The 14153-nt window shown below is 37.3% G+C and overlaps 1 protein-coding gene across 1 annotated transcript; it reads right to left on the bottom strand.

The window, feature by feature from the left end:
- Window positions 1–2616: 2616 nt before the first annotated feature.
- On the bottom strand, window positions 2617–13886 carry LOC145771132 (uncharacterized). Its single transcript, XM_082582873.1, has 10 exons — window positions 13623–13886; window positions 11988–12082; window positions 10531–10699; window positions 9015–9129; window positions 8270–8412; window positions 7713–7851; window positions 7166–7285; window positions 6733–6855; window positions 4312–4417; window positions 2617–4149 (listed from the first exon to the last, which is right to left on the bottom strand). The coding sequence occupies exons 1-10, from the start codon at window positions 13813–13815 to the stop codon at window positions 2701–2703; spliced, it is 2652 nt and encodes an 883-aa protein (XP_082438999.1). The 5' UTR covers window positions 13816–13886; the 3' UTR covers window positions 2617–2700.
- Between the last annotated feature and the right edge of the window lie 267 nt (window positions 13887–14153).

The raw sequence follows: 14153 nt of genomic DNA, 5'->3' as shown, positions 1-14153 counted from the left end.
TATGGTTAAAAAAATAACTTCTTTACCCAAAATAAAACTATTGCCCATTCTAGCCTAGAGTTTTACAGGGTTCTACCATGGAGAAACTTATAGCCTAATGCCTGTAGCCTATCCACAGACCATGCAAACTTTAAACAGGGATATCTAGAAAAGGGGATATGAAGGCTCGCAGTGATTGCCTTATTCTCATGACACTACCAGGGCGGTAGTTTGCAGTGCTTTAAACATGTGGTTCTTTTTTAAAATCGTAGAAAGTTTTGTAGTGCAGCTGGTACAATGAGCTACAGTAAACAGTTAGCAAATGTTACGTGGAGCATATTTAAAAAATTCTTGTTTACAAAGACAGTTGAAAAGTTACCAGTAAGCTGTTTTTTTAACAAAGCCGTTACAGTATGGCTAAATGTAAAGCAAGTATATGGGTAGTTGAATTAACAAGCAATTAACCATGAGCATGCTGTGAATATCCCGGCCTGATGCTAATAGCGTAATGCAAGTTATCATAACAAGATTTATTAAACTACTATTGGTGCCAATTGTCATTTTACGATAAACACAGATTATTTACGATAAACAAAAGCCCTTCTATTGTCAGACGTAATAAAAGCCTTCGTATCCCCTTCTTAAGATATCCCTGACTTTAAATCTGATTGGGGGAAAATTTGCAACCAGAGAGTTCACAAGGATGATTTTAGGACCCTGGAACATCTCCAGGTGACCTGGACACTTCAAAAAAGTACCACATATTTTTTTAGAAATCATGTTAAATTTATCATACCTTTTTCGGAGACAAATGCTGCTTTTAGAGGGAAGATAACACTGGTCTACAAAAAAAGATTTTTTTTTTGCTCCATGAACTTTGAAGACTTATTTAGAGTAATTTTGGGGTGCTGAATCCGAATCTGACCTCAGATTTATCCTATCACGTCAGGTTTGTGAAGTATGATAACAACAAATTGCTACTTTCGTCAAAAGTGGAAGATTTGGCGTTGCGTTTACCACCAACATATGCAGTGCTGTAACAAAAGGTTAGCGTTAGACAGGCCAAAACAGCCTAAATATGGTTACTGAACAAGCATTGCCATAGGCTTGCTAAAATCTTTGTGGTTTCATGCAAAACATTGACGGGGGGAGGGGGTCAGTTACACTTATAGCCTCCCTTTTAGCTTGTTATTACTGCCTTGTTAATAATGTTGCTTAGAAAACAAATTGGTATCAAATTGTAATTGGTAGGTGTATTTCAGCTACTTATGCACCACATGGCCTGGATTTCTGAATCTTGCACAATGTGTATGTGCAATAAACGCAACGTCAAATCTTCCACTTTTGACAAAAGTAACAATATGTTGTTATCATATCTCACAAACCTGACGTGATAGCATAAATCTGAGGTCATATTCGGATTCAGCACCCCAAAATTACTCTAAATCAGTTTTCAAAGTTCACAGAGCAAAAATCGTGTAGACCAGTGTAATCATTTGTTTTCTCGTTGATTTTACAAGCACCTGTAGCCTATCAATCACCTCAGGTTTTTATCTTTTAAAGTGGGTAGTTTTTTGTTAGATGTGCCTGGTATGGTGCATCATTTGCCCCCGACTTTTAACAATAGACCCTTAGAAAACAACTTTTGGATTTTTTTTTTTATAAATCATGTACAGTCTGAGCCTCCCACCCAGCTCTTTTCAAATGAGACTTGAGCATTTTTACAAAAACTTTCCACTAGATGGAGTTAGACAATTAGACATTAAATATAATACTGTAGTGTACTTACTTTAAAAACAAATGATGTAAAACTGGAGTCTGTTACTTTTTGTGTTTTATCTCTTATTTTGTTATTGAAATTAACAGATGTTTCCTTTTAGGATAAGTTAGGACGCCGGACATGAGAATCTGAAGTGAGATTCTATCGCAGAAAAGTCGGTCAATGGTCAAAAACAGCATGCAATGCAAACAGAAAAACGCAATCTTATGGGAATTGTCTTCAATAAAAACTATTACCGCAAATCTGTTCACAGCATGACGTTCGTTTGGAAGCCGCAATTCAACCAGTGCATCAGCATGTTTGACAGGAAAACGGTCGACTTTTTATGAAACTTCTTTGCGGGAACCGCAAACAGGAGTCAAATTGGAAGAAACGTCGAGATATTCGGTGTCAAATCTGCCGAATTGGCTGTGTGCATAACCATAAACCAATAGCCAGAAAATGCGTCGAATTAGAGAGAACGTCTAGTTAGCCGGTGGCGACTTAGGCGAGTTCTACTGTATAAATTTTGCATGGATTTGTTTGTTTGTTTATCTTTATCCTGCATTGCGGGAAAGCGGACTTGAGCGCTATGCATCGGTGTACGCCTTCCGACATACACCTGACCCACGCTGCAGCCGACAGCAATGTCAGTTTCCGGTTGTCTACTTTACTTATGACTTAAATTTGGTACTACCCATTACTCGAAATCGATCACTAGGTAGAGGCAATTATCGTAAAGTTTCTTGCCCAGAGAAACAACAGCAAGTGCGAGTGGCTGGAGTCGAACATGCAGGCTCTCGCCTGCGAGCCCAACGCGCTAACCACTCGCCCACGACTGCCAAAGCACATTTGTAATTACTTCACCAGGAACTGATCTTTTCTTATTTACGATACATAAGCTTTTCACGCATAACCATTAACCAATAAACAGCTTCATGATACGATGCGGATTTGGTGTATTACAGATTTGATACTTGTTTTCGTGCATGTTGCAATGCAAACTGATACACTTGATGAGAAATATAAGCTTCTTGAGCTGATTTGGCATCAGAATAAGGATGCATGGCAGGAGGAAAAGCATGACCAGTTGGTGTGAAAGGAAATAATAATGGAGGGGGAAAAATTGGGTGAGAATTTTGCGAAGTTGGGTGATGCGAAGCGTCGATAGGTTGCCAGCTGCCGATTCCGGGCCCATATTTACGACCATCGTCTGAAGTCAAAGATGTTTCACAGGACGATCTAGAAGTATCATCATCTTCAGTATATTCATCACTAGATTGGTCACTATACGATTCATCACTACCAAACGAACTTTCGTCACTGCTCGAACTGTTCGAAGCAGCTTTATCATAAACTTTCGTATTGGTAGCGTGAGACTGCGACCACACGTTTAATTTTCCCTCTTGGTCACCGTTGCAATAGTGAGAAAAATGTTTTCTTCTGGCAGGTATAACGTAACAACTGGAAGCTGAGCGAGTAACAAACTCAGACTTTGACGTAACTGTGGGAGTGTTTGTTTTTTCTTTATTGGGAGAGTAATCTTGAGATTTAGAGGCAGAAACTTTTTCAACGGAAGTCCAGTGTTTGAGTATGTCAATTGCAGCCGCACCACACAACGGGTTACGCCGACGCACACCCTTGGACTGCAGACTTTGATTTGAGGAAGAACTGTTTCTTTGATTAGAGGCGCCAGGTAAGCTTGTGTTCAAAATTTCTTTCGAGATTTTTCCGTTTGTTGTCTTTGTCTGTTTAAGCACTGTCGAGCTTGTAATTTCAGAACAAATGGGCAGTTCTGTCGTATTTGACTTCACAAGTGATGTGCTATCAGCAGAAAGGTCTTCTCCTGTGGCATGGACGTCGACGACTTCCATTTCCTCATCTGCAGCTTTGTTGATTTTCAATTCCTTCATCTGTAAACTTAAGCGCGCAAGCAATGAGGCGTCTGGTTTATCAAACTGGTGAGTTCTCTTGAAGTACGCGTAATTGGACTTCAATTGCTCGTAGTTCATTTGTAAGCAGTGCGTATTGGCCCGAAAGTGCCAACTCCGCTCTTTTAGTTCGACTAAGCTAGGAATTAATGGTAAAGAGCTCTTTTGGTTTACTGTACTGAAAGGAAACGAATCATTTAAGTTTGAATCAGTACCAGAATCAATAGCATCCCCAGAAGACGATGTTTCTTCTGTTCTTTCAGAATCAGTTTCAATGGAAATCTCATCGCTGGATGTATCAACATTTTTGACAGCGTTTAGATTGTTATGACGCTGTGTGTTATCTTGAGATGTTACATTCGTGATTTGATTTTCTTGATCCGTTATTAGCTGAGCATCGTTTTTCCCAGTCGTTGAAGGGCTGCCTCCATCATGTGATTTCTCGTCCCGTGACTGCAACTCGCCATTGTGATTGTAAGCCTATGCAGAAAACATTATTTAACAAGTGACAACAGTATTGTGACGATTGCACAAATTATCACAAAGTGCTGGGAAAACACAAGAGCCTATTTCAGTTCCTTCAAAAACCTTTTCATAGTTTTTATTATATTTACTAGCAAAGCCGTATAATGATGTTCTTACTTCGGCCATCAGAAAAATAGGAGCATTGTGGTGAGATATCCACGACTGAAGTCTCGCTTCTTCTTCTGCATTGACTAGAGAAATTGCCATACCACGAGATCCAAACCTATTCAAAACATCAATTCACATAAAAGAAAAATAAACAGGTAAGCGTTGTATGAAAACATTGTTTCACTCAAAGTTGTTTAAAGTGAACCAAGGAATTCAGAAGAACGGGATCTCCAGTTAGTTTACGTTACCTGCCAAGAAATGGGTAAGTTAAGAGAAAGCGTTGCCACATTGTTCTTTTTCTTCAAATTTTAAGCAGAAATGCTATTTGATTGTGGGGGACGGGGGTCGCCCAAATCTTGTATGTTTAAAATTAGCCAAAATTTAATGTTATACAAAATTGGTCTAAAACAATATATAATCAGCTCATCTTGCAATAATATTTGTAAATTAACTTACAAAACTTTAACAATTTGAAAATGTTAAGTACACTTTATGTATATTCAAAATGTATATCCAGTATCGGGTGAACATGTGTCAAGTAGTAAATCCTATAATTTCCTTAGCAGGGGGCAATGGGGCATCATGCACTTTTAGATATCCCTGGGTGAACCACAGTCTGAATACCTTCCGAAAACTGTAAGGAACAAAAACACATCAACAGTTTTGTCACGTTTTCTTTCTATCTCTTACCAGGAAAAAGACTTGGAAAGGTTCAATGACGTATTTTAATGGGTTATAACCGAAAAGCAGTCAATTAAATGTCGAAAGGTTCCACTAGTGAAATGATAATCTAACTTCTTGAAGGACTTTAACGAACGGCTTCTCAAATAACTCTAATTTCGAACACAATTTATATCAGCACCAATTCTCATCTACTTGTATTCGATTTCTTCAACTCTCAAACAACAATAATTTCTGCACCAACTACCAATCCACAACTCATAACACAACTCTCATAATCAACTCGTCATAATACAACTCCCATAATAATCATTACGCAAATTACACCACTATTTATAAAAGGTTTGTTCGGTCTAGTAACTTCGAGAAGGTTACGTAATGTTGCATCACACGAACTCATCGTTCGGTCACGTTGCACTGAGCGGCGTAAACAAGCAAGTTTAAAGAAGACTCTAGATATGCACGTAGCAATTGAATGACCTAGAAATCTAGAATACACGTTACATAATACAGATTTCGTAATCAGAGGTTACTTCAGGATAATGACCGATGATAACCTATAGCATAAGAATTTTACAATCAAAACAGCACGCTCGATCGAGATACAAGCAGCACGTCGCAAGAGCTCGCACATTGATTGTGACAAGTTTGATCAGGACATTAATGTATAAAGCATCACGAACGAGTGGTTGCCGATGCTTTTCGCCATCCTCTAGAACAGGGGTTCCCAACCGGGGGTACGAGATTAAACATCAAGGGGTACGAAGATCCTTGGGTTACCAATCAGCTTTTCAAACAGATTTCACAGTACAGTTTTATTTTGGAATTGTAAATGATTTTATGCCATTACGGTCTTTGCTTTGAAGAACAAAAACAATTATCTACAAATAATTGTTGTTATTTAGTAGGCTAAGAAGCCTCATTGTCTCATAACAATGTGTTTTTTTACTTGCTGCTGCTGAAAATGAAAACCTTGCTAATTTTCCTCGTCTTGATCAAATTGCAAATAACTCTTTGCTGTAAAATGTCAAAAATGAACTTATTTCCCATTTAAAGATGTTGGTTGATTCTTTTGATGGTTACTTTTTTGCTGGTGAATTGAATTATGTCAAGCAATGGATTATAAATCCATTTCTTTTTGATTTAACTAAAATGTCGGATGAGGATAATTTGAAGAACATCATCGAAATGAAAAGCTGCCAAAAATTGAAACTGCCATTTGACAAATCAAAGTTAGAAGATTTTTGGTGTGTTGCTATGAAGCCTTCCCAAGTCTTGCTATGGAAGCCATGACAGTGTTAATTCTCTTCTCAAAACTTATTACTGTGAAAGTGGCTTTTCGACCATGATGCATATCAATAATACGTACAGAAATCGTCTGCAACTGGATGATGATTTACGTGTTGCCTTAAGTAAAATCGAACTATCGTTTGAGCGAATTTTATCAATGGAGCAACAACAAATATCTCACTGAGAAGTCAAAAACAAAACAACTGACATTTAATTTATTTTGGTAATTTTTGCATTTTTGTGTAAAATATCGGCTTAACGTTTCATTGAGCTATAAAAGCAATTCAATTTAGCAATATATTCTTAAAAAATTCAATCAGATTTTTTTGGAGGGTACAAAGAATGCTCTGACCTGACAAAGGGGTACGAACAGCAAAAAAGGTTGAGAACCCCTGCTTTAGAAAGATATTTTTAAACGCTGATGCATTAAAGACCGTTAGAAAACTTAAAACAGCAAACCTTCCCGCGCGTCCAATCCTGTGCATATAAGTTTCCCAATCGCTCGGCAAGTCCAAGTTGATGACCAGGTCGACGTTGCGCGCGTCAATACCCCGTGACGTCAAATCAGTAGACAATAAAATTCTGCAAAACAATGATTTCATCTTCCTACGTTGGTTGAAATTAATAGCGTATTAGAAAGCATAATTAGAAATATTTCAACAGTCGGGGGATATATGCTGAAAAGAAGATTAGACAATGCCTAAACAAGATTGATGTTTTGTTTTTTTCGTAAACTTCATTCTTACTATGAAGTAACTATGAAGTGACTATGAAGGTACTATGAAGTTTTTTTCGTAAACTTCATTCTTTGCTACCGGCTTTGAACAAAAAATCAACACAATCATAAAAAATTCTCAGGAACAATACTAGACACTATGATCAAACTCGTTACCTGCATTCATACAGCTTCAATTTATTGATAGCTTCGATTCTTCTAGATTGAGTCATGTTTCCCGACACGTAAGTAGCCGGCCATCCATAGGTGTTCAGCGCGTCACATGCGCTTTCTGCTCTGAATGGAAAGAAACCTTATTTTCAAAACGACTTTCACGTACAACAATGTATGAATAAGAATACACTGATTTTTCTTCAGTCTCTGCGTAGCATCAACAAAATTCTCATACAGACGAATGCCTTTTGCATGTAGCTTTAATCAACTTAAATATCAGATAAGACTCTATAGTTTATAAGAAAATGAAGTCATCTTTTATACAATAGAAAACAGGTTCATTACTTCAACTAAAATTCATTACTTAAACTAATCATAACATCTTATAATATACTGTATATAATTTCATTAACCTAAACAAAATCACATATAATAAAATACTAATGAATGTTTCATGTCTGTCGTCTACTTAAAACAATACACGAAGCAATTAACTGAACTCGTAGCGCAAGCAACTTCATTAATTAAACAAAGAATTGTAAGAACTTACTTGGAGTGATAATTGGAAAAGACCAGCGCTTGCTGATAAGTAGTGGCCGATAAAAGGCGAAGCAATTCTTCAAGCTTCCTTTCAAATATTAAATGAGGCAAGGTGCAGTCTTTAATTTCAACATAATACTGACGCAAGCCTGAAATCAATAATTTATTTGCTTTGGAATGCTTAACGTGGTGACCGCAGAAAGCTATTATGGGGATATGATATTCAGGCATAACGCAAAATAAAATATATTTTTCTGGGTCCATGGTGGTAATAACAGGCGCAGTAAGTGAATTGAAAACTTTATGAAGCGGCAAAAGTGTAAATCCATAGAGTTTGATAACAACGCAACAGTTAAGATCAACAAAAACAAGTAAAAAGAACTGTGGTATTGAGTAAAAATAGTAGAACAAAAGTCAAACAACTTAACACCTCATAAACGGGATCGTACGTGAAAGTTTAAACTATGTGGCCACCAAAAAAATTACTTTTTACGACATGAAATCAACTTTCTAGAAAATATACTCATTCACTGCAGTAGCCTACCAGAAACGACATAATATGCTCACCAAGAAGAGGCTGATCGGAAGAATCCAATCGGGCATAGGTGGGCTCCCTCATATATCTGGTTAGAAACTCAGCAAGAGTGTTGGGGTATGTTGCAGAAAGAGCAATGACTTGTTTGTTCTCTGGTAGAGATGAGTAGATCCAACTAAACAAGGCAAATAGCGATCAGATACACACAGTTAAAAGATATTAGACATGTCACATGTGTAGCCTACTATTAAATTAAAGTACACAATTGTGCATTAAACTGAAAAGATACAGTGCTTTGAAATTGCGATTTGATATAGTTAAACGTGACACATCAACATCAAAGTTAGAAAACTACGATATTTCGGACACATTGCAAGAAGTAACTCGTTGGGAAACGTAATTTTGACTGAGATGGTACAAGGCAAACGAATAAAAAGACAAAGACGACAAAAATGAAATATTTTGACAATATCAAGCAAATTTCTGTAATGGAAAGCATGCCGGAATTACTAATCAAAACAAGACAGAACAAATTAGACGAAGTTCATAAGGGAGGTCACAGAAGAAGAAACAACTATTCTCGAAAAAAAAAAAGGTGACCATACACAAAAATGGTATTGCGCACAAATGAAAAATCTTAAATGCAGTACCTAATTTAACAGATTATGTCCTGGTCAAAATTTATTTTATTCTTTCACATGTGTTTACTTTTTGAGAATTTAATAATAAACACTATCAAATTCAACTAACACAGCAAGCACACTAAAAATTACTGACTTTATTTGTTGTTGAAAATTTCCTTCTTCAACTAACTTATCAGCTTCATCCAACACAAACATTTGGACATTACTAGTGACCAAAATTCCAAGTTCAATAAGCTGCTTAATGCGCCCTGAAATGACAATGTATTATTTGCATTTTTTTTTCGATACAAAAAAATAACAACTTCAGTAAATACTGATGCATCAACAACGTTTTGAAAGCTTGATGCTAACAACATTGGGTCTGCTACTATTTGGTGAGTCCGATTCGGTGAGTCTGATTCGGTGAGTTCCTAACCTCTAACCCTAAAACGGCAATGATAATTAGGCTACGGTACCCGGTAATTTAAAAAAAATAATTGAAAAAATCCCCCGTTAAGGGATCGGACTCACCGAAACGGGCCATTCCGAACAACATTAGGGGTCCGTGTCTTTTAGGTGCAGACAGTTAGGTGCCTGCCAAACAGGTGCACAAACTGTGGCGTTAGGATATTTAGGTGTGGCACCCGGTCATTTAGGTGCTTAAAATTACACAGATTGCCTTGGCTACCTTAAACCTTGGTCAGACTACATCATAGGAGGATTAGGCTACTCTACAGTATATATGCGAGACTTATATTTATATGCGAGACGTCAAGTGTGTTGTATCATAATGTCTGTTTTAAATACAAAATATATCCAAATGAGTAATCTAGCTTTTAAAAACTTTAACAAAATATCGTCAATGCAAGCTGAGTATGGCAGGCTAATCTTATATCGGTACAACATAATTAGCTGTTTATAATGGGCGTTTTTTTAATTTGTTTTCATTTTGTTTCGAAAATTATTTCGAACGCCTTCCCCCGCCTCCTTTGAAAAAATCCTGCGTACGCCAAGGTCTGCAGTATTACCATCAACCACATAATGAAATAGACTTTACTGGGAATACCACCAAAATGACCGGGCGCTACAGTGCGTCACACATAAATATCCAAACGCCACAGCGTGGGTTGTACTGCTATTTAGCAGGCATCTGACTGTCTGCACCCAGAGTCTGCTACTATTTGGCGAGTCCAATTCGGCGAGTGCCCTATTCGGTGAGAGCCCTTTTCGGCAAGTTCCCTATTCGGCAATTTTTTAAAATTTGTTTTAAAATTATCGGGTACCGTAGCCTAATTATCATTGCCGCTTTTACATCGCTTTAACGTCGCTAAACGTTGAAATAAGACCCTAAACCCCAACCCCTAAAACGGCAATGATAATTAGGCTACAATACCCAATAATTTAAAAAAAATTCAAAAAATCGCCGAATAGGAAACTCGCCAAAAAGGGCTCTCACCGAATATGGCACTTGCCGAATCGGACTAGCCGAATTGGACTCGCCGAAACGAGCCATTCCGCTGCACCCAACATTAGACATTTCACAGTAGTTGCATTCTCTCGCCATGTCAAAGTAATTTATTTTGTCATTCCAATATAATTCAAACAAAACTATCACACAAAACCAAAAGATTCACAAAGTTAAGAAAACACAATGCTTTCATAGTTCATACCAGGTGATCCAATAGCAATGTGGCATTTCTTTGCTTTGATTCTGTCATCAGCAACCAGTGTACCACCAATAAAAGACTGAGCGTTCAGCCCAGGTATATCTTGCCCAATACATGCAATAACGCCTTGTATTTGCAAAGCAATTTCTCTTGTAGGAGCTAATACCACGACCTGGTCAACAAATGAGGAGATTATTATCAGCTTAATCAAAATATAAATGGCTTTCCTAGTAAACTGGACAAAGATCACCTAAAAATGACTGGTCTACGACTTTATTCCGCCATCCGCATGACGTGAACGTAAATGACGCCATCCCTAGGCCGGACATGATTGACGCAAGATTTGATTATTTTGTACTAAAATAATTGAATTTGGTACGGTAGTAATTTCATTTTTTATGCAAACAAATATATATATAAAAATTGTTTTTGCACCTAACAAAATAAAGATGAGACTTGGTTATTTCTTGCTAAAACTTATGTATTTTTAATATGGTAGTAATTTAATTTGCTATGGGAGCAACTTCAATTTTTTCCACTTAACAAAATAAAGCTGTCACTTATTCATTTGTTGCTTTTTAAACTCAATGGACATGTCTGCAGGGAACTCTTACTAATTGGAAATGTTTGGCAAACTCGAAGTGTAGGCTAGGTCTGGCTTCCTGCAGTCAATTTTGTTCCTCGCCACTTTCGGAGCAACACAGGTCAGTTACACTATTTTGTTTTCAAAGACTGATTAGGTTTGGACTCGCTGTCAGTGTCAAGCAGTGTTTCGTAATTAAAACTACTATCTCAATTTGCGCACAACTTTTTTTGCAATGTAACATTCTCCTGCTAATAGTTTAATGCAGGGGTCACCAAACTTTTCGCTGAGGACCGGATTGCTGCGAGATTAACAGCTGCGGGCCGGATGCAAATTGCGAAAAGATATACAACTATTTAGAATGTTCATTGACTTGAATTGAGCACAATAAATAACAAAGTCAGCGATGGAATAGCAAAGTTGTGATGAAAATCGAAAGGTTGCTGGAAAAGTTATCCCCTGCTGTGATAACACTAGAGGGGCATCGTGCTCTTGAAAAAAAAATACATCTTTACAATTTGGCCAAGGCTGTCCCCATTTGTGGTGGCCTAATGATAAAAACAGAACACCAACATGTAGGCTGCCTGGTTGAAAAATGTACAAATTCAACATACAACAACGAACTATAAGAACGAACAATTTTAACAAAGAAGTCTCTATTACACAAAAAGGCAATGCCAAAAACGGTTGCTAATGCCAAGGGAAGCACATGTACAGAATTGTAGTGCAGCTGTAATTGCCGCAGCACGTAGCGGGCCGGATGAAATTGGTTCCAAGGCCGTAGTTTGGTGACCCCTGGTCTAATGGTAAACTGAATTGTTAGAACTTAATAGGAATAAACCTCTTGTTATGCCATATTGCTAATACCATATTTTACCTGTAATGACAATGATGATGAGTTAATGCTTTCCAATGCTATGACAGAAAAGACACAGGTCTTTCCAGTACCAGATTTTGCCTGAACCACCAAGTCTACAAAGCAGAAAAAGAGTTGTGGATTAAGTGCTGACAAAACAGTTGCACTAACCTATGGTTCCAGAGTTGCTTAAGCATTAACTTTATGCTTAATACATCAGCCCAAAAAGAGAAGAATAGGCAAGTAAAAAAAAGGTAATGTTCCATTGAAAATAAATCTTGATTAACTTATAGCCTAGAGTTAATTTTTTGCTTCTAGTTGGAAGTATCCTAAATTAGAAAATGCTCCTTTAGCAACCAATAAGTCTAATATCGTATACCTGGTATGTAATAAGTCACTTTTTGATCAGCAAAGCAATGTCTGGCCAATGGCCATGCTTGGATTGAACCTGAATGCTCAAGCTGTACAAGCACACAACTGTATACTCAAATGATCATAGACGAATGCTATTGTAAAACCATATGCTTGAGTGCGTAATATTAATATGGAATATCCATTACTTACCGAGTACAAACATTAATTTCAAGTGTCTCTAAAACCACAGCATCAGAAGCTATGTTTTCCTATTCAGGTCAACAGCAGCCACTGCTTAATACACCAAATAAACTCCATTGCTTTGCTAAATTTATGTTCAAAATAAAATAATTTACAAAAAAAAGTTATCACATCCACACAACCATACTAAATTTTCCTGTGTAGGCTAGAACTGGGCGATATTGGTAAAATAATTTCGATACGATATTACCAAAAATAAAACGATATTATCTAAGTTTCGATATTTTACGGCGAATCACAAAGCACGGCTTTCTATAACTGCATGAAAAACATACTGAGCACTGGTACTGAAATGAACAACATTTATTGCAAACAATGCTGCGATTTAACTGTCGCAAACTAAAGATTTTTGGACAAAAATGTCAGCATGTTGACACTGCAGGGTTTTAGGCACGATCTCTTCTTGGAAACCATTGAGCCACTAAGTGAAAACACTCTTTCACTACTAACACTGGTGGCTTGAATGCACAGAAGTTTTCTTGCAACTTTTGCAAGTGTAGGAAAAGTCAGTGCATTAGCTCGCCACCATGTACAGATGCAGCTATCCTTGTTGATAGTTTTTGATGCGAAATAGAGATGCAGCTGTGAGTAGCAAAACAAAATAAAGTATCTACCTAGCTGTAGCTACCGTAGGCTACGGCCGCTACGCTATGCTACGTAAATTCAGTCAGTTTGCAAGTTTCCTATATCGTATTTACCGGACTTCATCCTTCGCAACAACGCAACACGTGGGAATCAATAAGCAGGATTGCGTAATCACAAACACTGCTTGTAATGCGTAAACAATGCACACACGCTTGAGGATTGTCTGCGCATGCGATGTCAGACTACTCGCAATGCGTAAACAATGCACACACACTGGGCTGTCTACGCATGCGATGTCTGTGTCACTGCGCATGCGAAAATGTTGCTTTAATTTCAGTACATTTTTAAACGATAAAATCGGAGCTTTGTGAATAAATATCGCTGCCGAAAAAATATCGTATCGTATCGAAATATCGCCCAGCTCTAGTGTAGGCATGCGCTTACAAATTTACATACCTAAACCACATCTTCCTAAAGGTATTGCTTTGAGCTGGATAGGTGATGGCTTATGAAATCCAGACTTTTTTAAGCCACTCAATATTCTTTCAGAAAGAAGAAGTTCTTCAAATGTTACTGTTTCTGTTGTCAAAACATCATTAGTCCTGAGTTTGATATCAAGTGAATGTGCAACTTGTTGATCTTGCCACATTTTCCATCAACAATGTAACCTCATCAATTTATCCCCTATAAAAGGTCAAGGTGTGGTTAACAGTAGACAGCTTTTTGATATTATCATTCGCAACATTCAACAATGCAGTGCGCACAATTTTACAAATGTGCAAAGAAAGAGTTGCCGTTTTAATGTTTGTATATTTATTTATTATTTTGAAATGCTAGTTTGCACCCATCTGGTGTGAAGTAATTTATTATGAAGTAGGCCTATATGAAGCAATTTTTGAAAACGCGCATTACTTCAGACAAAAAAATGTATATTATGCTCTTCAGACAAAGAAATGTATATGCTGTTTTGAAATAATACTCATGATC

Source organism: Aplidium turbinatum, chromosome 1 (assembly GCF_918807975.1).
Source record: "Aplidium turbinatum chromosome 1, kaAplTurb1.1, whole genome shotgun sequence".
Lineage (NCBI taxonomy): Eukaryota > Metazoa > Chordata > Ascidiacea > Aplousobranchia > Polyclinidae > Aplidium > Aplidium turbinatum.
The sequence above is the reverse complement of the archived record's forward strand: the minus strand, read 5'-3'. Positions and strand labels throughout refer to the sequence as shown.

What these genes read in the sequence shown, in the direction of transcription:
- LOC145771132 (XM_082582873.1), bottom strand. Translation starts at nt 13,815, where the DNA reads ATGTGGCAAGATCAACAAGTTGCACATTCACTTGATATCAAACTCAGG. An exon ending in TTCCGATCAGCCTCTTCTTG is followed by an intron (nt 7,852 to 8,269) that starts GTGAGCATATTA and finishes TATTGATTTCAG; the next exon opens with GCTTGCGTCAGTATTATGTT. An exon ending in CTATTTTTCTGATGGCCGAA is followed by an intron (nt 4,150 to 4,311) that starts GTAAGAACATCA and finishes TTTTCTGCATAG; the next exon opens with GCTTACAATCACAATGGCGA.